Raw genomic sequence first — 27,628 nt, forward strand, 5'->3', positions numbered from 1 at the left:
GGCGGGGGCGGGGCTTCCGGCGGGGCTGCTGAGGCGGCGGCGCTCGGAGGGAGCGGGAGCGGGGCCGCCATGATCAAGAAGTTCGATAAGAAGGACGAGGAGTCCGGTACGGGGGGGGCTGGGGCTGAGGGGAAGGGAGCTGGGGTGAGGAGCGGGCTGAGGGGTGCTGGGGTGACAGCGAGGGTTGTGGTGACCGGGGTGCTGAGGTGAACGGGGGTGGGGATGAGGGAGCTGAGGGGATGCTGAGCTGAGGGAGGTGCTGAGGTGGGGAGGCCCTGGCACAGGGTGTCCAGAGAAGCTGTGGCTGGCCCTGGATCCCTGGCAGTGCCCAAGGCCAGGCTGGAGCAACCTGGTCTATGGGAAGTGTCCCTGCTCATGACAGGAGGTGGAAGCGAACATTAAATTCCCTTCCAACGCAACCCATTCCATGGTTCTGTGATCTCCCATCTCTCACAGCTCCAGGGTATTTGTGCTTCAGCTGTAAGAACTGACTGTCAAAGTATTTCTCTCTGGTGACAAACCCAAAGGAACTGGAGGCTGTTTGCTCTCTCTGTTTGCACAGCTGGTTTCTGGAGAGGATTTTATCCCTGTCTCTCCCCAGTGCAGATGTTTCTTCCCTCAAAGAAGACGAGAGCATTGATTACATGTATTTATATTTATATCACTACCTGGACAGTGTTGTGAAACATGTCAAGAAAATGAACTATTTTCTTAGTCGTTTTGCTACACAAAGCAAAATCCAAAAGGCTTCAGAGAAGCCTTTCCAGACCTTCTCTGTCTGCACATCTGGAACTCACAACAGGGAGTTTAGGCAGCCTCTGGCCCCATCTCCCTGTGCTCAGCAGCACCCAAGGGGGGCAGGTCTTGTTGTCAAGAGAAGCTGTGGCTGCCCCTGGATCCCTGGAAGTGTCCAAGGCCAGGCTGGACAGGGCTTGGAGCAACCTGGGATTGTGGAAGGCGTCCCTGGAAAGTCCCTTCCAAACGTGTGGAAGTTAAGTCTGTGTTCCCTACAGTAACTGATGCTGCTTTGAATTTTCTGTGCTGCTGCTCTGAGCTCCAAATGTGCCCAGCCGGGGTTGAGTTCTGTTTCATTCTCGGTTTCCTTCTGCTTGGGATGTGAGAACTGAGGAATAAATGACCTGCAAATGAGAAGTTCCTGCTTGGGGGGAGAGGATCAGAAGTGGAAGTGAGGCTGTGGAGGGATTTACATGTCTGAGAGGTGGTTTCAGTTCTGTTTCAGGTCCTGATCAGCAGCTCTTGTGTTGATGCCTTCAGTGCTTTTGGTGCCTGAAGGAATAAAAATAAGTGGATTAGGAAAGTAGAAAATGGAAGTAGTTTTATGTGAAGGCAAATTAAATAGCAAACGATTTTCTTCTTCCTCTCCTTTTTTTTTTTCCTTCATTCTTTCTATAATTCTGAATATACCCCTTAAGAAAGTGGATTCAAAGCTGTTGATGGCCAACATCAGTTTTCCAAAGAGGAATGTCACTGTTTTGAGGTGGTTTGGTAAAGTTTTGGGGCTCTTCCTGCATGTTCAGATCTGTTGGGGTTTGTGAGAAATTCATTTCCTCAACTGAGACGTCTCTTCTTCCTCAGGTAGTGGCTCCAATCCTTTCCAGCATCTGGAGAAGAGTGCTGTGCTTCAGGAGGTAGGAATTATCACAGGATAATGCTGTTTAGTTATTTATTTTTTCCTTCGGGAAGTGTGGCAGAATGATTGTGGGGAAACGTGAATGGCTAAATTCATATAAGTAATTAAAAATCTCAGAGAGAGTGCAAATAAATTAGCTTTATCTACAGGTAATGAGGGGGGTTTTTTTAGGGTAATTAGATGACACATGGCTTCTGTCTTCCATATGGACATGTGGCATCTCAGGGGGCTCTTCCTGAAGAAAAAATGTTGTATTTTGAGGTATTTTTGCCAGTTCCAGATGGCAAATTGAGTTGTTTGTGCTTTGTTCAGATTGCTGCAAACTACAGATGCAAGACCACATTCTCTGGGACACATATTTAGTACAAATAAAAATGACAAGCTGCTTGGCTGGAAACAAATTTGTTTAATTTCGATGTTGAAAGAGAAATAATTATTGCTGGGTTATATAAAAGCAGAATTTATGTTTCATTTCCAGGCACGGCTGTTCAATGAGACCCCTATAAACCCACGAAGATGCCTTCACATCCTTACCAAGATCCTGTACCTGCTGAACCAGGTAACTGGTAGGATTTCTCTCTATCCAGAACGAATATTCCTGAGAGCTTTTAGTGGGAAAGAAGTTTCCCACCTCTTCCTGTCACAGGGAAAACTCCTTGGGAAACGATTCCATCCCTGTGGAGGGCATTTAGAGTGGAGGCAATTGTGGATTCCGTGGGAAGGAAAGCGAGGAAGGGATGGTTTCTAACACGAGAAAGTCTCCAAGAAAAGATTCCTGGTGTGTGGGAGGGCATTAGAAAAGGGAGCTGAATAATGACTGCTTTTCCTCTCTGCTAATTCCAGGGTGAACACTTTGGAACCACGGAAGCCACGGAAGCTTTTTTTGCCATGACCAGATTGTTCCAGTCTAACGATGTAAGTACCTGGTGTTTGGCCTCTCCCTGCCTTTGTCTGGGCCTGCAGGAACTGCCAAACACTTGGATCTTGGGATGTGGGAGGCAAACACTTCACAGGAGGAGCTCTGGAGGCAATTCCTGGTTTGGAAACAAATGACTGAATAATAATGTGTGGTTACTTCTGTGGGTTGGTTTGGGGATGGAGGTGGGTTCTGAGTTAATTACTGGTATAAAAATGGGGATAATGACAAATTTACAAATCAGTGTCACTTGATGATTGTTGCTTCCACTTACAAATCATCACCATCTGCTTGACTCAAAATAGAATTTAAAAGTTGCCTGCAGATCAAAGGCTGCTGTTCCCTAGAACAACTTCTGTTCATTGATCTCATCGAGGCAAGGGGTGAGAACACCCTAAAAATCATAGAATGGTTTGGGAATTGAATTTTGGAGTTCAACTTTGGGCTCAGCAGAAGGTAAAGTCGTTCTGTGATCTCTTCTGCAGAGTACAAGAACTCAGAGCAGTGTGTTTCATGTGATGGGGCTCATTAATTTTGGTTAAAAATGGTTTGTTTGTTAGAGATTTGTCCATGGAAGCTGTTTAAAGATGAAACAAAATTTGTGGAAGTACAGAGTGTTTGGAATGCTTCTCATATCCACATTTTAGAAAGAGAGGGGTTTTTAAAATACAAATGTCAATTGTTTGCAAAGACTTAGTGTCAACACTCCCTGGGTGTTTCTATTTTTCTTTTACAGTAACAAAGTTATTTTTACAGCTTTTAACTGGTAGTTGTGAGGCTTCTGAGTACAGATGTGATGCATCACTTCTTTGATAATTAACGTGGATTTTTGTATTAGTTCTTACCAGTTTACAAAATATTTATGTCTTACTCTTCTGATTTGTTTGAGATCAAGGAGTTTGGCACTTATCCAGTTATCAAATGTAGTTTTACATTTATAACTTTGAATTGAAAAGAATTATCTTCTATTTAAAATCTTATTCATCTTTTAAACTGAAATATTTAATTTTTATGTTTTTTTATCTTTTAAAACTTCTAACTGCCATTGAGTTTAATCTTTCTCTGCACCGCATTTCCACAGCAAACCCTCAGAAGGATGTGTTACCTCACAATCAAAGAGATGGCCAATATCTCTGAGGATGTCATCATTGTCACGAGCAGGTGGGACACCCTCCAGAACCTGGGATCGGAGCTCTGGAAAAGGGGCTGCATCTCCCTGGGTTTGTTTTGGCTGCTACAGTGTTGAGGTTTTGTTAGGATACAGCAGTTCTGTGATACAGAGTATGTGCCACTCCCTGAAATGTTATTTTGTTCCCACTCTGATATTATACTTTGCTAAAAAAGCAGGAGAATTCAGTGTATCAGCTGGTTGTCACTTTGTTTTCTTGTGTTTGGGGTTGTTTTTTAAACATTCTTGCTGCTCCACGGACTTGTCGGAGCTTAGGCTGTGACTTTGCTGTCAGAGCAATTAAAGAAAAGCAGAGCAAAGCCCAGTTCGTTTTCCCAGCTGAATTCTCAAATTTTTTGACTTCAAAAATAGACATTGCAGCTGTTGCAAGAGCAAAAATTGGATCTGTGGTGTGTGCCAACAGCACTGATTGCTGAACAGCTTTAGAAATACATAAAATAAACCAAACTGAGCTTTGTTCACTATTTCTAAATCAAAATTTTGTGTAGAACAAACAGAAAGAGAATGGTTGAGCTAAACAAACCAGGCCCATGGCAAAGCAATACAGTGGACTGTGCATTTTATAGTTCTGTATTTCCCCAGATTTTGATGTTAATAACTCTCAAATTAAGCTGAGTATTAAGAAGTTGTCCCTAGCCAGAACTAGAGCTTAGCAGTTAACATCTAAATGAGGTGAATATCACAAAAAGAGTGAGACATGGGGATATTAAGGAAGTGTTAACAGGATGTTTTTGATGGTTTCAGTTTGACCAAAGACATGACAGGGAAGGAGGATATCTATCGAGGCCCGGCCATCCGAGCTCTGTGCAGGATCACTGATGTGAGTACAAATTGTGCCACTTTGTGGGAAAGGTGATGAGTGGGTTTAAAATCCCAAAACTGCTCTCTTGCAGGGTGTATTTTGCAGTAGTCACGGGACTCTAGTGAGGGCTGCTCAGTTCCCTCTGCATTGGCAGGAGCTCTGTGGAGCTGGAGCACTGGGAATGTGCAGTTGGAATGTTTGGGAGCTCCAGTTTCTATCTGGGATTGCTCTGCTCGATTCCCTGTGCGTTGGCAGGAGCTCTGTGGGACTGGGAATGAGCAGCTGGAATGTTTGGGAGCTCGCTTCTGATCTGGGATTGCTCTGTTCAATGCCCTGTGGAACTTCCAGGAGCTCTGTGGGGCTCTAGCATTGGGAATATGCAGCTGGAAGGTTTGGGAGCTCCAGTTCCCATCTGGAATTACTCTGCTTGATGCCATGCACTGGCAGGAGCTCTGTGGAGCTGGAGCACTGGGAATGTGCAGCTGGAAGATTTTGGAGCTCCTTTCTGATCTGAGATTGCTCTGCTTGTTGCCCTGGGCATTGGTAGGAGCTTGGTGGAGCTGGAAGATTTAGGAGCTCCAGTTCCCATCTGGAATTGCTCTGCTCAATGCCCTGTGCAACTTCCAGGAGCTCTGTGGGACTGGAGCTCTGGGAATGTGCAGTTGGAAGATTTGGGAGCTCCTTTCTGACTTGAGGTTGCTCTGCTCGATGCCCTGTGCGTTGGCAGGAGCTCTGTGGGACTGGAGCACTGGGAATGTGCAGTTGGAAGATTTGGAAGCTCCAGTTTCTTTCTGGGATTGCTCTGCTCGATGCCTTGTGCGTTGGCAGGAGCTCTGTGGGACTGGAGCACTGGGAATGTGCAGTTGGAAGATTTGGAAGCTCCAGTTTCTTTCTGGGATTGCTCTGCTCGATGCCCTGTGCGTTGGCAGGAGCTCTGTGGGACTGGAGCACTGGGAATGTGCAGTTGGAATGTTTGGGAGCTCCTTTCTGACTTGAGGTTGCTCTGCTCGATTCCCTGTGCGTTGTCAGGAGCTCTGTGGGACTGGAGCTCTGGGAATGTGCAGTTGGAAGATTTGGGAGCTCCTTTCTGATCTGGGGTTGCTCTGCTCGATGCCCTGTGCGTTGGCAGGAGCTCTGTGGGACTGGAGCACTGGGAATGTGCAGTTGGAAGATTTGGAAGCTCCAGTTTCTGATCCAGGATTGCTCTGCTCGATTCCCTGTGCGTTGGCAGGAGCTCTGTGGGACTGGAGCACTGGGAATGTGCAGTTGGAAGATTTGGAAGCTCCAGTTTCTTTCTGGGATTGCTCTGCTCGATGCCCCGTGCGTTGGCAGGAGCTCTGTGGGACTGGAGCTCTGGGAATGTGCAGTTGGAATGTTTGGGAGCTCCTTTCTGACTTGAGGTTGCTCTGCTCGATGCCCTGTGCGTTGGCAGGAGCTCTGTGGGACTGGAGCACTGGGAATGTGCAGTTGGAAGATTTGGAAGCTCCAGTTTCTTTCTGGGATTGCTCTGCTCGATGCCTTGTGCGTTGGCAGGAGCTCTGTGGGACTGGAGCACTGGGAATGTGCAGCTGGAAGATTTGGAAGCTCCAGTTTCTTTCTGGGATTGCTCTGCTCGATGCCCTGTGTGTTGGCAGGAGCTCTGTGGAGCTGCAGCACTGGGAATGTGCAGTTGGAATGTTTGGGAGCTCCTTTCTGATCTGGGGTTGCTCTGCTGGTGACTTTGTCACTGAACCTTCCGGACCAGGCAGCTCAAACCCACGTCTGCCTTGCAGAATTAACTCAAGATTTTTGCTGAGGGTCCTTTGAATGTGGATTTTTGCCTTATGCTGCTTTTATACTCTTCCTCCAAAGTATCCATGCTTCCCTTTTTCCCTCTTTTTCCCCTCTTAGGGTACAATGCTACAAGCCATCGAGAGGTACATGAAACAGGCCATTGTGGACAAAGTCCCCAGCGTGTCCAGCTCTGCTCTGGTGTCTTCCTTGGTAAGTAAAGCAGAAGATTTTTGTAAATCTGGGGTTGTGTCCAGCTGGGAAGGTGAGTCTGCTGTGTTTGTTTTGTCCTTTCTCTGACATGACCCTTCATCTCACTGGAAAATAAGGGAAAAACAGAGTTTCCTTTCTCTCCTCAAATTCCTTCCTTAACATTTGAGTACATCAATCGTAACAATTTCTAGTGCAAAATGCTCATCATCTCTGCAGTCAGTGTAGAACATGAATTTATCTGGGGAGGGGCCATGAAATCACCTGCTAAAACTGCAATTCAGGATTATTTCTGCTAATAGGCACCAGAAGGGCAAGATGAAGGAATCCACTCTGTTTTCCTCTCCCTTGTTTAGGAGAAAAGGCTGGGAAAGATCTCATTAGTTCATTTTTTTATCAATAGAAGTGGAAGCGTGGTCGTTTGAGACTGAGATGTAAGGAAAATCACAGTTTACAGGATAAAGACTGGCTGTGTTGGGAAATCTGTTGTGAGCTTGGCTCCAATGTCAATTTTTTTGCAGCACATGATGAAGATCAGCTATGACGTGGTCAAAAGGTGGATCAATGAAGCTCAGGAAGCAGCTTCCAGTGACAACATCATGGTACAGGTGTGTTTGAGGGTGGCTGGCCCTAAAAACACTGGGGGGGGTTTAGTGAAATTCTGGGAGTTCTTAAGAAGACTTCAGAAAAAATACCTTCTTTTCCTTTACTCTTTTAAAAGCCAGGATTGTGATTTGTGGGAAACAACTCGACTGTTTGTAAAAAATCATGAGTTTTACCATGATGCCAGCACAAGCTTGTTAATTATGAGCTGGCTCTGGAGTTCTCTTCCCTTCTCCTGCTAAATTTCTGATAGCTGGAATGCTGCTGCCTGTCCCACAGTGGTGGTTGCAGAAGGGCTTTGAATCTGAGTGCTCGAAAAGTTTGGGAAATGATCTCACTGCCTCCCAATGAGCATCTCTCGGCCTTCAGAAACTTTGCCAGATGCAAAAGGACCGCAAAGATGAACCCAAATATCAGTAACATCTCCCCAAGAGCAAAATTTCTGCATAGATATTCCAGACATCGGCGGAAATGGAATTATTCTGCCTGTTCAGAATATGGAATTATTCTGTCTGTTGCAGACTCATGATCAGAAAGATTCTGTAAAATCAGCATTGTTCTTGCCCACTTAGCAGCTTCATTAAGCCTTACAGTAAATCAGCTTTATGGGGGGGGAGGGGGGAGGGAACCCCCAAAAATAACTTGGCAAGGAACTAGAAATGTTCCTTTGTGCTTCCATCAGAAAGGCCTTGAGGGTTTTTATGAGGTCAGCTGTCATTTCAGGGCCTTGGGATATCCTGGGTGTGGAGTGCATTAGAAATGCAGACTGTGCAAAGTTGAAACCTTTGAAGTTATGATATTTAATGGGGGGGGGGGGAGGAAATAAATTAACTTTGTGGCTCTTTGGATCTTCAGGAATAGTTGAGAGTGGACAGAAAGGGGAAGGAAACGTTGCAGATCTTTGCAACTTGTCAGGAAACTCAGCTCAGTTGAGGTTAGAAGGTATTTCTGCCAGGAAAGAGCAATTTTTACCCCTCTTTGATGTCTTAACGTGGCTCTTCCAGCTGTACTCAGTGCCTGCCCCTCTGTTTCCCATTCCATAGTATCATGCTTTGGGGCTGCTCTATCACCTTAGGAAAAACGACCGCCTGGCTGTGTCCAAGATGCTGAATAAATTCACCAAATCTGGGCTGAAATCCCAGTTTGCCTACTGCGTGCTGATCAGGATTGCAAGCAAACTCCTCAAGGAGTCTGAAGAGGGGTAAGTAAGAGGCAGAATTTGAAATACAAAAATCAATTAGGGTTTGGAAACAGCAGCGTTTTTTCAGTGTTTGTGGAAATCTCCACAGAGACAGAACTGTAGCTGTTGGGATAATGCTTGGCCTCGATCTTAAAGGGTTTTTCCAGCTTAAAAGATCTTGGGATTCTTGTGTTTGTAGCCATGAAAGTCCCCTGTTCGACTTCATCGAGAGCTGCCTGAGGAACAAGCATGAGATGGTGATTTATGAGGCTGCCTCTGCCATCATCCACCTGCCAAACTGCACGGCCAGGGAGCTGGCACCTGCTGTGTCAGGTTGGTCACAGCCCATTGTACCCCTGCAGCAGCTGAAACAAAGGGTAATAAAGAAATTGAGAGAAAATACAGCATAATTATAATACCCAAACCCTGAATTTTCTGATTGTCCCCACGTTAAAGGGCTTTTGGATGAGATCCTTTTTCCTTGTTTCATCCAGATAAATGGCAGTAGAGGTGGCACAGGGTGATACTTGTCTTTATCCAGCTGCCGGAAGTTGGGATGGGAGGGAATCATGGAATGGTTTGGGTTGGAAGGGACCTTAAAGATCATCCAGTGCCTGCCATGGGCAGAGACACCTTCCACTATCCCAGGCTGCTTCAAGCCTTGTCCAACCTGGCCTTGGACACTCCCAGGGATGGAACAACCACAGTTTCTCTGGGAAAATTCTCCTCCACCTGGAATATAGACCTGGAATGTAAAGGCAACTGTAGAACCCTCCTGTTACTGGTAATAGGATAAAAACCCAGGAGTTTATTTTTAACCTGCATGTGAAGCTCGTGATAAATTATGCATAGAGCTGCATGACTATTTATCAGTGTGTAGTTGAATGGAGATACATTAGACTTTCTACTCTATTCCCTTTCTTTGAAAGAGGTCATCCTTTTGTTTTTTGGTTTGTTTTTTGTTCCCCAGTGTTACAACTTTTCTGCAGCTCTCCCAAACCTGTCCTGCGCTACGCAGCCGTCCGGACCCTTAACAAAGTGAGTGCTTTCAAAACCTCTGAATAAACTTCATTCTCTGAGCTCAGATCTAGCCAACAGTGCCTAATGATGTGTTACCTCAAGCAGAGCAGCTGCCCCTGTGATGACCTTATTTGGAATTCTTCCATGCTGGAGAATTGGCTTTTCCATGCCAGATCCCCTGGTGTGACAGAAATCTTTCTGCATTCGGGCTGTGTTTGCTGATTTCTGGACCACAGGGATATAACAAGCTGTAGTTAGATAATTTGTGAGCTTTCAGCTGGAAGGAAGCAGAATCCTGGATATTTAACGTTACAAAATCCACGTGAAGGAAATACTCTGATTGCAGAGCTGCAGAACACAACAGCAGCAATTTGTGACTGTCAAACCCATGAGCTGTAACTTAAAATTCGTTTAAAACGCTGAAACCAAAACCCTGAGCTCTGATTGCATCAAATGCTTTGAACTGCAGGATGCTCCTGCTCCCACATAATTTTGGAACTGCATTCCTTGCAGGTGGCCATGAAGCATCCATCTGCAGTCACTGCCTGCAACCTGGACCTGGAAAACCTCATCACCGACTCCAACCGGAGCATCGCCACCCTGGCCATCACCACGCTGCTGAAGACGGGCAGCGAGAGCAGCGTGGACAGGCTCATGAAACAGATCTCCTCCTTCGTGTCAGAAATATCAGATGAGTTTAAGGTGTGGCATTGGAGGCCTCTGCTCTTTCCAGCTGCAGGTTTTTCTCCCATTCTTGTTTTTTTATCAAGCTTTTCCTGTCTGTTAATGCTTCGGTGATTTCGTGTGGTAGGGCGAAGTTCAGAAGGTGCAGTGCTCTGCTTTCCAGCTTAAATATCCTAAAAAATTCCTCCCACCAGTCCAAGAAAGGAAAAATATCATTTGGTGGATTCCTGGCTCCTGTGCTCCTGTGCAATATCCTGCAAATCTTGTACTTCCTTCTGGTTGTTTTAGAGAGGAAAAAGGATTTTAATTGTTCTGATTGAATTTATATCACATTGGTCTAGGAAACTGTGAATTCTAAATTCCTACCATATCTGTAAGTTTTATAGTGACTAAACTGGTAATAAATTAGTTCAGGATGGTTCAGTTGTACGTGTTACATCATGAGGAGCACAGCAGGTCTCTGCAAAATCAGTCTGCTTAAAGTGGTCTTAAGTCCTTGTTTTTATGAGAAAAATGAGTATTAGATAAATTTGAAATTGCAAAGAGTTTTATTGACAGAATGTGACAAGTTGAAATTGCATCATGATCATCCCTGGGCAGAAGGAAGGCGGATGAGGAGGCCTTTGAGTTAACATATTCCATCCTAAATTCCAGTCTCTCTGCCAGAGCCAGGTCTACCAGCACCCTGGCACAAAGTTGTTACATGCTGACCCCGAGAATCCACCACCTGATTTTTATCCTTGTACGTGGATTTAATCAATCAAGGTGACAACTTGAGATAGAAGCCTGTGTTTTTCCTAGGAAAACAAACACATGACCCCGTCCTTCTGTGTTGTTCTGCAGGTTGTGGTTGTGCAGGCCATCAGTGCCCTGTGCCAGAAGTACCCTCGGAAGCACAGTGTCATGATGACCTTCCTCTCCAACATGCTCAGGGATGATGTACGTGTGACACTTGCTCTGGGGGGTGTTTTGGCAGATTTGAGCCTGCTTGGTGATGGGAAGGGTCTCTTCTGTCGGTGGGTGCACTGAAAGATGTGCTTGAGTGGGTCGGAGCTGTGTGAAATGCTCAGGATTTAGAGCTGAGGATGCTCAGATGTTGTGCCTTGATGGGTCAGGGGGCTGGGAATGCTCTGTGAGGTCATGCAGCACACCTTTCCTTACCCCAATTTGTACAAATGATTGTTTTCTCCATGGCGAGCGGTCACTGAAGCATCAGGGAGCTGAGCCTCGCTCCGATCGGAGGGTCACTGTCCCTGATTTCCCTTTGCCAGGGTGGCTTTGAGTACAAGAGAGCCATTGTGGATTGTATAATCAGCATCATCGAGGAGAACCCTGAGAGCAAGGAGGCGGGCTTGGCTCACCTCTGCGAGTTCATCGAGGACTGCGAGCACACCGTGCTGGCCACCAAGATCCTGCACCTGCTGGGCAAGGAGGGCCCCAGGACACCGTCCCCGTCCAAGTACATCCGCTTCATCTTCAACAGGGTGGTGCTGGAGAACGAGGCTGTGAGGGCTGGTGAGTGCAGCTCCAGGGCTGGTGAGTGCAGCTCCAGTCCTGGAAGCTCCCATGGCTGAGAATTCCCAGGCTAAAAGTGGGTTTGGAGTATGGGGAGTGATGGTTCTTCCCCAGGCCCTGTGCAGAGCTGCGGAGGTGGTTTTACCCTGAGGTTGTTTCAACTCCTCACGTCATCTTGGCGTCAGCACCTGGGCTTCAGAGCATAAATAATAGATTGGTTCTAGGCCCTTAGAGTGTCTGCTGGAATTCAAGATGTAATACATGAGGAGGGGACACTGCTGCTTCCCTATTTAATGTCATCGTCCTAAGTTTGTACTTCCTGAAACAGCTTCCTCTTCTTTCTGGGTGGGGATTTTCTCCAAGCTGGTGCCAAGCTGAAGTTCGATTTGTTTGGAGAGGAAGCTCCAAGTGGTTGCTGAGGGGTTTGAGCTCCCTACAAAGCCACTGGGTGTAGCCTGGCCCTGGTCACCACTGGGTGCTTGTGTGGAAAACAGATTTATCTGGAGTGGCAGCTGCTGCAAATGGCAGAAGGGCCAACAACTGGAATATTCCACAGATCTTAACAAATATCTCATGGAGAGCTCTCTCAGAACAGAGCTGCAGGGCTCTTAAGCTGATCTTGATCACAAAATTATTTCCATTTGGAAATACAGGAATCCATATCACTGAAAGGTTTATGGTGTGGAAGTGAAAGGGTCTGGAAATTGAAAATTCAGGGCTGTGAGAATGTGTTTGTGCAGAACTTGGGCCCCTCTGACACCTCCCTGTTCTCTCTGCAGCTGCTGTCAGTGCTTTGGCAAAGTTTGGGGCACAGAATGAGAATCTGCTTCCGAGTATCCTGGTGCTGCTCCAGAGGTGAGTGGGGATGGCTGGGCCTGTGCTGAGCCTGTGGTGACACGGAGCCCTCTGATTCCCTGGAAGCAGCCAGGGAAGGAAGATCAGACCTGGCTGGAACTTGCACTGAGGTTGTCAATGCCGGTTGAGGAGTGGGAAAATGCATGGCTGGAGGGAGCAGAGCACTGCTGGAGACAAGGAAGTGAGAGATGGGATTAGTCATGGAAACGAGATGGTAATTTGGTCTGAGAACATTGCTCAGGGGGTAATAAATCACAGAATCACTGACTGATTTGGGTTGGAGGGATCTTAAAGCTCATCCCATTCCACCCCTGCCATGGTGGAATCCTTCCAGTATCCCAGGCTGCTCCAAGCCACATCCAGCCTGGCCTTGGATCTTCCAGGGATCCAGGGGCAGCCACAGCTGCCAAGGCCTCCCCATCCTCCCAGCCAGGAGTTTCCTCCTCCCATCCAACCTAAATCTCTTAGTTTAAAATTGTTCCTCCTTGTCCTATCAATATCTGCCCATATAAAAACTCTCCCCCTACAGATCTTTTCTACATGTGGGCATTTTTTACACCCCTTGAAGCAAGAAAATTCCTATCCAGGTTACTCATAAATAACTTTTGTGTTTCCAGAGCTGGGTGTTCCCATGTCACAGGTTCATGTCTCTTGCTAAGACATGTAGTGTTAATGATTTAATTGAAATTAAACCAACTCCTGTACTGTAGAAACACATTTTTACATAATTTGAAAAATCTCTTGAAGGAGCTCTGACTGTCATTGCAGTATCAAAGCCAGTTTTGGCAGTGCCATTTTGAGCTCAGCTCTCTGATGGCCAGAGCTGGCTGACCCCTGTCCCCTTGTCCCCAAACAGGTGCATGATGGACAGCGACGACGAGGTCCGGGACAGGGCAACGTTCTACCTGAACGTCCTGCAGCAGAGACAGCTGGCCCTGAATGCTGCCTACATTTTTAATGGTCAGTGAGAGAAAGGAAACCACTCTGAGCTGTTAATTCACATGTTTATTTCTGGCCTTAGCACTTGCCTGCAAAGTGCTTATGGTGAGAGTGGTGGATTTAGCAAAATATGGGGAAGCATGGTCTGGGAAATGGAGACAGGAGTTTGAGCTGGGCTTGTCATTGACCCTTCCTTCATTTGGCATAAATTTTTTGATTTTTGCTCAGTCTTTTCCAATCCAAAATGAGGATGAGGGTGGATTATAATGACATTTTATGTCTGTAACTGAATATTTGTATGAGCAGAGAACTTAATTTTAATACATGTAAGATTCTTGAGAGTGAACTGTTTAGACTTGGCAACTTTGTGTCATCTTCAGAGCAGCTTTTTTTCTCCTCTGCCTGTTTGTGTTTCCTGTGGATCAGCCCTGCGTGGCATTGCCTGTGGCAGTTCCAGCTCTTAAAACTGAATTTTTCTGCCTTTCTTCTCTGCAGGGTTGACAGTCTCTGTTCCTGGGATGGAGAAAGCCCTGCACCAGTACACACTGGAGCCTTCAGAGAAACCCTTTGACATGAAAACAGTTCCCCTGGCTACAGCACCAATCTTTGAACAGAAAGCAGGTAACACCCAGGCTTCATGGAAATGGCCTGGAGGCAAGGCTTGAAGCCTTGGGGCTGCTGTTGTTGTGCTGATCTTGTTATCAGGGACAAGTCTGTACTTAATCAGGATTTATTGGTTCATAGCCTTTGGAAAAAAGCCTTTCCAGGAGCACTCAGTCACTTCCCTGGCTTTCTTCCACATCCTTGCACAATTCTTGAGTGTCTTGACTTAGCACAACCAGCTTTGGATTTGTTTTTTTGCTCCCTTCTCCTCCTCCTTCCATTTTTTTGCTGTCTCTTCGTGGCTAAGGTGTGGTTTATTCCTCATAACTCAGACTTCTTTTTTTCTACTTTCAATTCACTATTTCCACACCAAAAAAAAAAAAGGTGTTTCAGTGTGTGAGCAGCCAGGCTGGCAGTGGTTTGCAGCAGAATGTGTGGAACATTTAATGAATATAATTTAAGGAATATTTAGTGGAGATTTAATGGCATTTAAACCTTCTGCATGGCTTAGTTGAGACAGAGCACTGAGTCTTTGCTTTTTTCTCCACAGAGATTGCCCTGGTGACCAGCAAACCTGAGAAAGTGGCTCCGTCACGCCAGGATATATTTCAAGGTAGGAGAGAAGATCAGTGGCTCTGCAGAGCTACAGGAAAGCTGGAGAAGGACTTGGGACAAGGGCTGGAGGGACAGGAGCCAGGGAATGGCTTCCCAGTGCCAGAGGGCAGGGCTGGATGGGAAATTGGGAAGGAATTCTTGGCTGGAGGCCCTGGCACAGGTTGTCCAGAGCAGCTGTGGCTGCCCTTGGATCTCTGGAAGTGTTCAAGGCCAGGCTGAACAGGATTTGGAGCAACCTGGGTTAGTGGAAGGTGTCCAGGGGGTGGAACTGGATTATCTTTAATATTGCTCCCAACCCAAACCATTCCTAGAGTCCATGAAGTGTTGGGATGATGGCAGGATCAGAGCCTGTCAGTGTTGATCTTCTTTTCCTTCCTGCACAGAGCAACTGGCAGCCATCCCAGAATTTAAGGGCCTGGGTCCTTTGTTCAAATCTTCAGAACCAGTGCAGCTCACAGAAGCAGAAACAGAGTATTTTGTTCGCTGCATCAAACACGTGTTCCCAAACCACATCGTTTTCCAGGTGAGGGAATTCACACCCTTTTCCCAGGGTGCAGCAGGATCTGGCAGAGTTGCTTGAAATCCAGGAAGTTCGCTGCATGCCATGGAAGATTTTTGGTGATTTGGGGGAAAAACTCTTGATGTTGACGTGTTTGCAAGTCCTTTTCCTCGTTTCCTGCTGCAGTTTGATTGCACAAACACCTTGAATGATCAGCTCTTGGAGAGAGTCACGGTGCAGATGGAGCCATCAGATGCTTATGATGTGATCTGCTGCATCCCAGCTCCCAGCCTGGCCTACAACCAGCCTGGAATGTGCTACACCCTGGTCAGGATCCCCCAGGATGACCCCACTGCAGGTGAGAAATTCTGCCCAACAAATCCCTCATGTAAAGGTTTGGGGAGAACACCAGGAGTTGGAGGTGTGGGATTTGGCTCATCCTGAGGTTCTTTGCTGTTTCTTTTCTGTGTGTCACAAGTGCTGGTTTTTAGCAGAATAATGGTTATAAATAATCAGTGGTGTTGGATGATGAAAAATGGGATGTTAAAGAGGATTGCAGAGCATGCAGGTAATGGAAACTTGGATTTACTGCCTGGGATCAATGAAAGGAGCACGTTTCACACTGTGGATGTTTGGTAGTGTTTAAGAACTGAACCAGTAAAAGGAAAATGCAAATAGAATAAAAATATTCTTAATTTGAGGCTTTAGAGAATTAGAAACAACTACAAAATGTAGGAATGAGATTTTCTGGGGCATGAAACTTCCCTTTCTTTCCTTAGTCTCACTGAAACACCACTGGGTTTGCAGTTATTTACATGACTTAGCAGTGAAGTGGATTTGGAAGTTATTTTAATACCTGGGAAGATCAGAACTAATCTGAACTTGCTGAACTGTGGGTTTGGATCATATTCCATTTGTCAGAAATCCTTGTGGAATTCCTCCTGGTGGCTACTGCTGGATCTCATGGCAGCATTTGGAATCAGTGGCTTGTTACCCCTGGAACACTCCTGAGCTTCTCCTTTGGCCTTTAGTTTCAAATCAAAGGGAAAAATGATATTAAAGTGCTCTGCCCCAGCCACATTCTGTATTCCTGGGGCAAAACTAATGGATATTCCAGTCTCTTTTTGGGAATAGAGGGCTCCAGCAGAGGAATCTGCCCTAGTTATCCCAGATTTCTCTCTCTTCCAGTCACTTGTACCTTCAGCTGCACCATGAAGTTCACGGTGCGGGACTGCGACCCCAACACGGGGGTGCCAGACGAGGATGGGTATGAGGATGAATATGTGGTGAGTCCAGGATTTGTTCCCTTTTCCCATTGGCACTAATTTGGGATAAATGTGGCCGTTGGGTCACATTTCCTCTCAAACCTGAAATCAGTCCATGGCAGGTCTGCCTGAAACACCAAAATACTGTAAAATGTCATTTTTGGATCCTTCCCCAAAACCTCATTTCTGTCAAAAGTTTTAGTACCCTATGGAGAGTTTGTGGGATCAGACAAGAAGGGAGGAAGGAGTAACTTCCACTGTCTGTTTTCAGAATTGTGCCTCAATCTTTCCACCCCAAGCATTTGCATTTCTGTTAATTGTGTGGTCAGTGATGGGGATAAAAGCCAGATCCCAGGAGGTACTGGGGGGAAATAAAGGCTCCTTCTGGAGCCAGGCTGGGAGAGCTGGGAATGTTCCCCTGGAGAGGAGAAGGCTCCAGGGAGAGCTGAGAGTCCCTTGCAGGGCCTGAAGGGGCTCCAGGAGAGCTGCAGAGGGACTGGGGCCAAGGCATGGAGGGCCAGGAGCCAGGGAATGGCTTCCCAGTGCCAGAGGGCAGGGCTGGATGGGAGATTGGGAATTGGGAATTGCTGGCTGGGAGGGTGGGCAGGGGCTGGAATGGAATTCCCAGAGCAGCTGGGGCTGCCCCTGGATCCCTGGCAGTGGCCAAGGCCAGGCTGGACATTGGGGCTGGGAGCAGCCTGGCACAGTGGGAGGTGTCCCTGCCATGGCAGGGGTGGCACTGTAGATGATCCTTAATGTCCCTTCCCACCCAAACCATTCTGGGATTCCCTGGATTCTGAGAAAGTCTCTCCATGGAAGCCCAGTAGGGGCTGTAAAGGGCTTTGGCCCATCTAGTGATTGCCTCATTTTCTGCTTTCCTTTAGTTTCACAGATGTTTTGTGTAAATATTTTTAAAGTTTCCACCGTAAATACTATTTTCCCTCTTTTTAGAAGCTGTGATTAAACAGTTCTCCTGGAATTAAAACCAGGAATTGTCTTGGCAAAATGCTGTGGGCTCTCTTTCCCTTTCCAAGGTGAGGATCATTTCCATAACTGGCCTGAAAATTTCCCTTTTTTTTTCCTCCCAGTTGGAAGACTTGGAGGTGACAGTGTCTGATCATCTCCAGAAGGTTCTAAAACCCAACTTTGCAGCTGCCTGGGAAGAGGTGGGAGATGACTTTGAGAAAGAAGAAACCTTTGCACTCAGTTCCATTAAAACCCTGGATGGTAAGAGAATCCCTCGTTTATTGGTGACCCACCTGGGAAATCATGCTGGGATTTTATTTCGTGTCATAAATAATTACCTGGAATCATTTTCTCCTTCAATCTCTGAATGCAGAGGCTGTCAATAACATCATCAAGTTCCTGGGCATGCAGCCCTGTGAGAGGTCAGATAAAGTGCCAGAAAACAAAAATTCTCACACCCTCTACTTGGCTGGTAAGTGTTCCTGCTGCTGAACTCCAGGTTTCCATGGCCCCACAGATTTTTCTAAATGAAGGGAAATGGTTTAGGAGATCCTGCTGTTGTTTTGGGAGTTTTTTCTCTGTAGGAAAGGGGTTTTTTTTCTCTGTAGAAAAGTGAAGGGACCCAGTGTGTTGAATGCAGCTGGTGCCAACTTGGAGCCTTCTGTTGTGGACGTGCTCAGGCCAAGCTCTGTGTCTCCTGGAATGAGGGAATTCTACCTGTGGGAATGGTGGAGAATCTCTGATTTGAGAACTTCCCAGAGCAGACAAATTCAATTCCTTGCCTGAGCTTATCTCAGAAGGGTGATTCTGGGAGCATCTTATTCTCAAGTTCCTGTTGCTAAAGACACATCCTGAGTTGCTCTGCAGCACCCACAACTTCTTCTAGAATCATGGAATTGTTTAAGTTGGAAAAGCCCTCTGAGGTCATGGAGTCCAACCATTCCCAGCACTGCCAAGGCCACCACTGCCCATGTCCCCAAGTGCCACATCCACAGGAATTTGAAATCCAAACAGGGATGGGGACTCCAGCACTGCTCTGGGCAGCTGTGCCAGTGCCTGACCACCCTTTCCATGGAGAAATTTTCCCTAAAATACACCCTGCCCCTCCCCTGGCCCAGCCTGAGGCCGTTCCCTCTCTCCTGTCCCTGTTCCCTGCGAGCAGAGCCCGACCCCCCCGGCTGCCCCCTCCTGTCGGGGACTTGTGCAGAGCCACAAGGTCCCCCCTGAGCCTCCTTTGCTCCAGCCTGAGCCCCTTTCCAGCTCCCTCAGCTGCTCCTGGGGCTCCAGCCCCTTCCCTGGACACACTCCAGCCCTTCCAGGTCTCTCCTGTCAGGAGCTGCCCTCAGGATTCCAGGTGGTACCTCAGCAGGGCCAGCACAGGGGACAGTCCCCACACTGGGGCTGGCATAGCCCAGGTGCCATCAGCCTCTTACCCACCTGGGATGTCCAGCCACTGTCACCAGCACCCCCAGGGCCTTTCCCAGCTTTCCAACCCCTCTCCCCCAGCCTGGAGCATTCCATGGGGTTGTGACCCACGTGCAGAGCTGAAGACCAAACCTGCCTTGCCCTCAGCCGTTGTCCCTGGATCAGGACTGGATCCCTGAGCCTCTCCCAAAGTGACCTGTCCCTGTTGCTTTGTCCCAGGTGTGTACAGAGGTGGCTGTGACGTCCTGGTGAGGTCCAGGCTGGCACTGGGGGACGGTGTGACCATGCAGGTGACAGTCAGGAGCAAGGATGAGACGTCCGTCGATGTCATCCTGGCTTCCGTGGGCTGAGAGTTCCAGCACAGCAATTCCTGGAATTCCTCCTTTTCCTGGCTGTCCTTCTGCATGTAGTTTTTATTCCTCAATTTGGGAAATATTTTGTATGATGTTCCATTCGTGGCTGGCTGGTACTGAGCCATTCCCAAGTCCCTTCCCTCGTTGTCACTTACACATTCCCACCTAACTTATGGCATCTCTGGCCACTTGCAGTCAACCAGGGAAGATAAAAGATGCAGGGGGTGAGAAAATGGAATCAGATTTTTGTCAAAATTGCTTTTTATTAACAGAAAATAAACACTGGTTCAAGTGGTGGAATTCATATGAATTACTGTTAATAAAATAGAATTTTTTTGTTCTAATTCTGTCTGCTCCAGTACAGAAAAAATAGCCCATCGTGGCTGTTTATGAAGCAAAATCCCCTTATTCCTAAAGGGATGCTATTAAATTCCCAACATAAACAATTAAAACCCACCCCAAACCTCCAAATTTGCAATGTTTTTGTGACTGTCTCTTCTTCCACACAGAAAAATCAATGTACAGAGAGAGGTAAAACTCCATCTCTTGAGGCAGATTCAATTCTCTGAGCCTTATGTCAGGTAATACCAAACCCCAGGGCAGCCTTTTCCTGGGTTCAAATTGGGAAAAATCCCATATGGAAAACTGGGAAGGGAAGGGGATGGAGGGACCTGCTGATGAACTGGTGTTTCTTCCCAAGTCAGGGTGAGGATGGAAGGAAGGAACACGTTTAATGCTAATTTAAACCCCTGCCTCTCTAAATACAGAAGCTGGGCAAGAAGGGGAGTAGAGGGTTGGAAGAGCTGTCAGCATCCTGCTTTTCCCCTCATTTTTCCAGTGCTCCAAGGATTTAACTCTGTTTGGCAGCCCAGGATGAGGGTGTGAGTGCAGTGTTGGATGTGGGAGATAAAATCAAGGGGGTTTTTCCTGCCCCCAAAGCCTGACTCGGAAGCAGAGGGTCAGAACTGAGCTGCAGCAGCTCAGAAGGAGTTGATGAAATTCAGATAAGCATTCAGGAATCCCGTGGGATCCTCCAGCTGGGGGTAGTGGCTGATGTGGTCATCCAGCACGGACACTGTGGACATGGGAAGCACCTTCCTGGTGGAAAAATGGAGCAAGGCTGAAACACAGGAACTGCAGCACACTCAGCCCAATGGCACAGCCAGGATTCTGCCCATTTTTGGGATAAAAAAAGCCCGGAGCAGCTGACCACTTCCAAGGGCTGGATTTCCTTCAGGGTAGTTTGGAGGGGGAGACTTCCTCAGGTACCAAATCTTCCCTCTGTGGTTTTAAAGTGGATCATGGGATCCACTGAAAATCCTGAGTTGGGTGCCTAAAATGTGGAAGCAACTTCCAAACTGCTCTGACTGAATCACCTGGCTGTGCAGGTCACAGTGGGAATTAAAAACAGCCTCCATGAGAATGGAATTGAGGGAATAGCCAGGCAAAATATCCCTTGGGATGAAGCCCCAGTTGCACATTCCCACTTTTGTCTTACTTGTAAAACTGGAGAAACTCCGGGTGTGGATTCACAGGGTCCAGGGGCCCGTAGATGAGATGCACTGCAAGGGAAGCACAGGCAGAGCTTTTCTAGCCATAAATTAATGGATTCATTAATTAGGACATCCCTAAATTAATGCCAAGGAGACCTGCAGGAGTGTTCCCTCTTCACAAAAAGCTTGGGAAGCTTCCAGTGGAGCACTGAACCAACCAGCTCCGAACGGGCTCTCGCTGGTGTGCCCTGGGGTCAAGTTCAGCCTCCAAACTCCAAACTTTTCCCTGGTTACAACTTTTCGGGCTTGAAAAGCTCCTCAACTTCCCTGGAGCAGCACTTGGAGAACCAGCCATGAACCAGGGAATTACCTCTGCTGATAAACTGGATTTGAGCTCAGAGTAACAAGAGGCTGATGCTTGGAAGGAGCCAGCGCCTGGAAGTGAGGGAGGCAATTCCCAACAATCCCAATGAGCAAAAGGAATGGATTCCTACTCACGTGGGACCGAGGTAGACATCAAAGCCCCAACCCAGCGCTCTCTGTGCTTCTTTCTCTGGTTTATGTACTGCAAAATACTGAAGGAAAATTCGTTGTTATGCAGTGGGTGCTGCCCAGCCTGGAATTTGCTCCCGGGGCTGTGCAGTGAGATCCAGGTGGGATCTGCATCTCCCATGGGAAAACAGCACCACAACATCATCCCTGGGCTCAGTGACTCCATTCTCCCAGTGGGAGAAGGGGAGACAAGGAACTGAACCTGTGGCCACCAGCCCAAGATCCTTCTAAAAGCCACAAACTGGAGAAAACAAAACTTCCAAACTCCCAAGCTGGAGATTTGGGACTGGGACTTCTGGGAATGGCCCAGAAGGTTCAAATCCAGAGGCAAATCTCTCCTGGGACAATGCTGGGGGATCTGCCACAGCTTTAGCTCCAGTCATTACCAAACCCTCCCCCCCCGTCCCAAATCCAAGCCGTTGACTTCCAAAGAAGAAATCCCCAGGTTCCACATCTCCAGCCGTGTGCAGGCTCAGATCCAACTCCAACCTGCATTTCGCTGCCTTGCACCATCCCAGAGAATCCCTGCTCCGACATCACCCCCAGCTCTTTCTTGGGATGCAGTGTTGATCCCAGACTCCAAAAGAAGCAGCTGGAAGTTCTGCAGAGCCTGGCTGAGCTCCAGGAACCTCGGAGCAGGGAATTGATGCCACCGTACCTGTCCATAACGAGATTCCCGTCGTTATTCTGCACTGCTGTCCACATATCCCAGTATTCCGCCTGCGAGGGCTGCGTGTAGGGCCCAAAAACTGCCCCGAGCCTGAAAAGAAAAGGAATTTGGAGCCACCTGGAAGCAGCTGTGTCAGGGGACCACTCAAAAACTACTCGAGGGCAAAAAATTCCAGCACTTTCAGTTTCCATGAGAAACTCCAAGTGCTGAGATGTCCCACAAATAAGTGGGGATAAGTGTTAGATGGCCTCAAAGGGCTTGTTTTTTGGGGGGAAAAAAAGAGGGTTTTTAACACTGCTAAAAATATCTGGTTATAAAAAAAGAAATCTAATTAATAAATTTGATAAATATAAAATAAAAATAAAATAAATAAAAGTAAATAATAAAAAATCTGATTAATAAATTTGATAAATAAAAATTAATAAATGAAAATAAATAATAAAAAGAAATCCGATTAATAAATTTGATACATAAAAAATTTTTTTAAAAATAAATAAAAGTAAATAAAACATAAATCTGATTAATAAATTTGATAAATATAAATAAATAAAAGTAAAAAATAAAAAAATTTGAATAATAAATTTGATAAATAAAAAAAATGAAAATAAATAATAAAAAAAATCTGATCAATGATTTTGATAAATAAAATAATAAAAGTACATAATAAAAAAGAAATCTGATTAATAAATTTGATAAAAAATAAAAATAAAATAAATAAAAGTACATAATAAAGAAATCTGATTAATAAATTTGATAAATTAAAAAAATAAAATAATAAATAAAAGTACATAATAAAAAAGAAATCTGATTAATAAATTCGATAAAATAATAAGTGAAAATAAACAATAAAAAAGAAATCCGATTAATAAATTTGATACATAAAAAAATTTTTAAAAAATAAATAAAAGTAAACAAAACATAAATCTGATTAATAAATTTGATAAATATAAATAAATAAAAGTAAATAATAAAAAAATTTGAATAATAAATTCGATAAATAAAAATTTTAAAAATGAAAATAAATAATAAAAAAGAAATCTGATCAATAAATTTGATAAATAAAATAATAAAAGTACATAATAAAAAAGAAATCTGATTAATAAATTTGATAAATAAAATAATAAGTGAAAATAAATAATAAAAAAGAAATCTGATTAATAAATTTGATAAATAAAAAATAAAATAATAAATAAAAGTAAATAATAAAAAAGAAATCTGATTAATAAATTTGATAAATAAAAAATAAAAATAAAATAATAAATAAAAGTAAATAATAAAAAAGAAATCTGATTAATAAATTTGATAAATAAAAATAAAATAAATAAAAGTAAATAATAAAACATAAATCTGATTAATAGTAAAATAAAAACAAAAATTAATAAAACATAAATCTGATCAATAAATTTGATACATAATAAAACAAAAAATACAATAATCAACTTAAAATAATCTATAAAAAGAAATCTGATCAATAAATCTGCTTTTTAAAATAAACCAGATTATTATAAAATCAACCTGATTGTGCAGGGGTTTTGTTGCCTCTGTAATGTGGAATTCCAACGCTTGTGGGACAGGAGGGTTTCAGTGTCCAGGGAAAAGCTGTGGGCTTTATCATGAAGCTGAAGGGCTTGGCCAGTGTGCGGAGGGAACGGGCCAGGAGCTCAAGGCCACCTCTCCAGGGACAGTGCCAGGGAATGTTCTCCCCTGCCAAATCCCTGCCGCGCTGGCTCATGGAAGCACGGAATGGCTTGGGTTGAAAGGGAACTTCAGGATCATCCGGTGCCACCCCCTGCCGTGGCTGCTCCACCTCCCACCTTCCAGGCTGCTCCAGCCTGGCTTTGGACACTTCCAGGGATCCAGGGGCAGCCACGGCTCCTCTAGGAATTCTATCCCAGAGTCTCCTCACCCTCCCAGCCAAGAATTCCTTCCAATTCCTGCCTTGCCCCTTTCCCACTTGGCTCACATCCTTATGGATCATGCCCAGCACCCCCGAGACCCGACTCACCCTCCGGAGAAGAAAAAGAAGTTCATCAGCCGCAGGATGATGGGGGACAGCAACCCCCCATCCTTGAGGAGCTTGGGAAGAAGGGAAAAAGGAGACAGCACTACTTGCATCGGGCACATGGATAAATCCTGCCTCCATGGAGAGCTCTTGCCACGGCTCCCAGCCCAATCCAGCCCCTCAAAGTGTCCGTGGGGCCTCGGTGGTGCGACAGCAGCGCTCCAAGGGGGGTTTCTTTGGGATTTTGGGATTCAGTGTGACTAGAATGAGGAGCAGCTCACCTTCTGGATGGAGCGGGGGTAGTGTGTTTCGGGAAAAATCCCTGGAAGGACATCAAAGAACCTTTGGAACACGGGAAGTGTTTTGCTCCACATGTCCCAGTTTTTCCCCCTTCACGGTACCATGGAAGTGGCCCAGGGAACCCCAGGATTGATGCTCCTGGTTAATTACAGCACCTTGATTGCAATCCTTGGGATTCAGGTGACGGAGATCAGAAGGCCACCCCATCCCATGGATCCCCATCCCACGGATCCCCATTCCATGGATCCCCATTCCTCCCATCCCACCTGGTGCAAACCTTACCTCCGTTGGATAAACAGAGGCTGTTGATCAGGATGCTTCCAGTTTTATTGTGCTCATACCTGGGGACAGCAGAGAAGAAGATGAAACACAACCAAACCTCTCCAGGCTCCGAGAAATGACCAACCACGAGGTCAAACCGTGGAGGATCATCTCCATTTCTTTTGGGAATTGGACGGATGGGAGCCTCGGATTTGCCCTGAGACACCTCAGGCACAAGGAAAAGGGGATTCTGCGCCACGTCCTTCCACTTATCTGCTGAGAATCATCTTGATGGAGACAACAAAGGGCAGGAGGGGTGGCGGGGACCTGTGGAGCAGCTCCTGGGCGACCGTGTCCCCGTAATCGTGGGACAGGAGGTTGATCCTCTGGTGCCGGAGCCCGAGGTGCCGCAGCAGCCCCTCCACGATGGTGGCCTGCTCGAAGATGGAGTAGCCATGGGGCCTCTGCAACAGTGGGAGAGGGGCCCCAATGAGAGCCTGACCCACCAGGAGCCCGCAAATTCCGGAATAAACACCCCAAGGGAGGAATATGGGAATCTGGAATATGGAAGCCAGCAGCTTGTGACCCCAGACTCAGCAGTCGGGATGTCCTGTGATGTCCACAAGGCCATGGGAGCATTGTCCGTGCTCCAAAGGGGTCAAGGTGTGTTTTGGAGTTCCATCAAACCCAGCTGAAGGTCCACCACAAACCTTCCCCATCCCTTCCACTATAATAATGACTTATCCCTTTTCTAGAGGGAAATGGGAGGAGAAACTGGATGGCAGAACCCAATTTTCCAGAGTGCTGAGCTGAAAGGAACCATGAAAATCCTCGTCCCAGGGTACTCACAGGCTTGTCACTGAACCCAAATCCGAGGAAATCCAGGGCAATCACGCGGTGAAAGCGCTGGGTCAGCCCTTCCCAGATCTGGGAAGAGGAGAAATGCATTAACAAAGCAGCCAGTGGGAGCAGAGGATGGAAACATCTGCAGTGATGAGCAGTCATGGATGGACATGCTCCTCTCCACCGCCCCAGGAGAACATTCCAACTCCAAGGAAACAGCAGGAAGTCAAAATTTCCCACTAAACAGCAAGACCATCCCCAGAAAAGCCAAGGAATAGCTGTGGGTGATTTCCTCACGCTTTGAGCTGGACTGTGGGAAAGGGTGATGCGAGAAGAGTTTGGATCCCATGCTGGGAGAGGAACAAGGTGACATCCTGCAGCATGGTGGAATCCCAAGGAAAAATCTGGGGAATTCTCCTCTGGAGCATGGCCCACCCCAGGCTGACTCCCTGCTGTGCTGCCTGCTCATCCCCAGGAGCTGCAAATCCTGGCATTTACTGCCAGATTCCAACCCCCTCACCTTGCTCCAGTCGTAGCTGGACGTTGGGAAGCCGTGGAGGAGCACCACGATGTCGGAGCTGCCGACGGCGCCGCTGGAATCTGCCGAGGGAACGGGACACCTCAGGAGCAGCTTTTCCCAAAATTCCTCCCTCCTGGGAGAGGCATTGCCGTTCATCCCACTGGGAATCCACCCACCCGGGGGGCACCTCTCCCCCTGCTCCCCAAAACCCAGGATGGGTTTGATTCCCACTGCAGCTTCCCAGTGGTTCTCTTCGGAAACCTCACTGGCTCCGTGATGAATCCAGGGATTTAATTAGCCCAAATTAATTCCAGCAACCTCTACATTGCTGCAAGAAGGGTTTCCAGTGTCTTCTCCTTGCTGGGATCCATCGGAGGCTCTTGGGATCCCTCCCACCAAGGTACAAGAACCATTTAACCCCAGTTAAAATGTTCTGATCCATCCCTGCCAGATCCAGGCAGCGGCTCCTCTTGGAGGCCTTTGCAAGGGATTTGTCACCACCTTGCCCAGGTTTTTGGGAATATCCCCATGGCCACCACGGGATGATCCCGTCCCCAGGGCTCCGTCACCTCTGTAGAAGATGTTCAGGTCCTTGTAGGTGAAGAAGCTTCCGGAGGATTTCCAGGAGCGGAGCGCCGGGGAGAGCTGGGGGGGCGGGATGTGCAGGTAGACGGCGAGGAGGGGCACGCCCAGCAGCCCCACCTGCAACCACCACTCCTTCATCCTGCAGGACACAGCCGGGACACCGGGATTCACTCCGGAACTCCCGCATTCCCCTAAAGCTCCCCAGGTCCCCCGAAACCACCCCCATGTCCCCAAAACTCCCTCATTCCCATAACCCACCCCCATGTCCCCAAAACTCCCTCATTCCCATAACCCACCCCCATGTCCCCAAAACTCCCTCATTCCCATAACCCACCCCCACGTCCCCAAAACTCCCTCATTCCCATAACCCACCCCCACGTCCCCAAAACTCCCCCATTCCCATAACCCACCCCCATGTCCCCAAAACTCCCCCATTCCCATAACCCACCCCATGTCCCCAAAACTCCCCCATTCCCATAACCCACCTCCATGTCCCCAAAACTCCCTCATTCCCATAACCCACCCCCATGTCCCCAAAACTCCCCCATTCCCATAACCCACCCCCATGTCCCCAAAACTCCCTCATTCCCATAACCCACCTCCATGTCCCCAAAACTCCCCCATTCCCATAACCCACCTCCATGTCCCCAAAACTCCCCCATTCCCATAACCCACCTCCATGTCCCCAAAACTCCCCCATTCCCATAACCCACCTCCATGTCCCCAAAACTCCCTCATTCCCATAACCCACCTCCATGTCCCCAAAACTCCCCCATTCCCATAACCCACCTCCATGTCCCCAAAACTCCCCCATTCCCATAACCCACCCCCATGTCCCCAAAACTCCCCCATTCCCATAACCCACCCCCATGTCCCCAAAACTCCCTCATTCCCATAACCCACCTCCATGTCCCCAAAACTCCCCCATTCCCATAACCCACCCCCATGTCCCCAAAACTCCCTCATTCCCATAACCCACCCTCATGTCCCCAAAACTCCATTCCCATAACCCACCCCCATGTCCCCAAAACACCCCCCATTCCCATAACCCACCTCCATGTCCCCAAAACTCCCTCATTCCCATAACCCACCTCCATGTCCCCAAAACTCCCCCATTCCCATAACCCACCTCCATGTCCCCAAAACTCCCTCATTCCCATAACCCACCCCCATGTCCCCAAAACTCCCCCATTCCCATAACCCACCCCCATGTCCCCAAAACTCCCCCATTCCCATAACCCACCCCCATGTCCCCAAAACTCCCCCATTCCCATAACCCACCTCCATGTCCCCAAAACTCCCCCATTCCCATAACCCACCCCCATGTCCCCAAAACTCCCCC

The 27,628-nt window shown here is 47.1% G+C and overlaps 2 protein-coding genes across 6 annotated transcripts in view; one reads left to right on the plus strand and one right to left on the minus strand.

The window, feature by feature from the left end:
- On the plus strand, window positions 1-19,364 carry COPG2 (COPI coat complex subunit gamma 2). Of its 3 annotated transcripts, none has more exons than XM_032106701.1 (24): window positions 1-106; window positions 1,597-1,649; window positions 2,130-2,210; window positions 2,495-2,566; window positions 3,649-3,728; window positions 4,501-4,576; window positions 6,449-6,541; window positions 7,060-7,146; window positions 8,185-8,342; window positions 8,521-8,654; window positions 9,292-9,359; window positions 9,855-10,043; window positions 10,869-10,964; window positions 11,297-11,540; window positions 12,320-12,395; window positions 13,252-13,355; window positions 13,830-13,955; window positions 14,488-14,550; window positions 14,936-15,075; window positions 15,238-15,409; window positions 16,240-16,337; window positions 17,405-17,543; window positions 17,656-17,754; window positions 17,891-18,237. In XM_032106701.1, exons 1-24 carry the CDS (start codon window positions 70-72, stop codon window positions 17,896-17,898), a joined length of 2,493 nt encoding a protein of 830 aa, XP_031962592.1. In that variant the 5' UTR covers window positions 1-69; the 3' UTR covers window positions 17,899-18,237. The 3 variants fall into 3 exon arrangements, with proteins under 3 accessions (XP_031962592.1, XP_031962590.1, XP_031962591.1); XM_032106699.1 differs by lacking the exon at window positions 17,891-18,237 and adding an exon at window positions 18,927-19,364 and having other exon boundaries at window positions 2-106; XM_032106700.1 differs by lacking the exons at window positions 1-106; window positions 17,891-18,237 and adding an exon at window positions 18,927-19,364 and having other exon boundaries at window positions 2,110-2,210.
- Window positions 19,299-27,628, minus strand: part of MEST — an 8,972-nt gene continuing 642 nt past the window's right edge. For 2 of the 3 annotated variants that reach the window (XM_032106704.1, XM_032106702.1), the window contains 11 exons: window positions 26,271-26,425; window positions 25,702-25,781; window positions 25,188-25,265; window positions 24,612-24,802; window positions 24,360-24,418; window positions 24,059-24,099; window positions 23,781-23,851; window positions 21,764-21,865; window positions 21,052-21,128; window positions 20,559-20,622; window positions 19,299-20,158 (listed from right to left, as the gene is read on the minus strand). In XM_032106704.1, coding sequence (XP_031962595.1) covers window positions 20,041-20,158; window positions 20,559-20,622; window positions 21,052-21,128; window positions 21,764-21,865; window positions 23,781-23,851; window positions 24,059-24,099; window positions 24,360-24,418; window positions 24,612-24,802; window positions 25,188-25,265; window positions 25,702-25,781; window positions 26,271-26,424 — 1,035 coding nt within the window. In that variant the 5' untranslated portion in view covers window position 26,425 and the 3' untranslated portion in view covers window positions 19,299-20,040. The remainder of the gene's footprint in view (window positions 20,159-20,558; window positions 20,623-21,051; window positions 21,129-21,763; window positions 21,866-23,780; window positions 23,852-24,058; window positions 24,100-24,359; window positions 24,419-24,611; window positions 24,803-25,187; window positions 25,266-25,701; window positions 25,782-26,270; window positions 26,426-27,628) is intronic. The other variant, XM_032106703.1, reaches the window with a different exon arrangement.

The sequence above is a fragment of the Corvus moneduloides genome, chromosome 4 (genome assembly GCF_009650955.1).
Source record: "Corvus moneduloides isolate bCorMon1 chromosome 4, bCorMon1.pri, whole genome shotgun sequence".
NCBI lineage: Eukaryota > Metazoa > Chordata > Aves > Passeriformes > Corvidae > Corvus > Corvus moneduloides.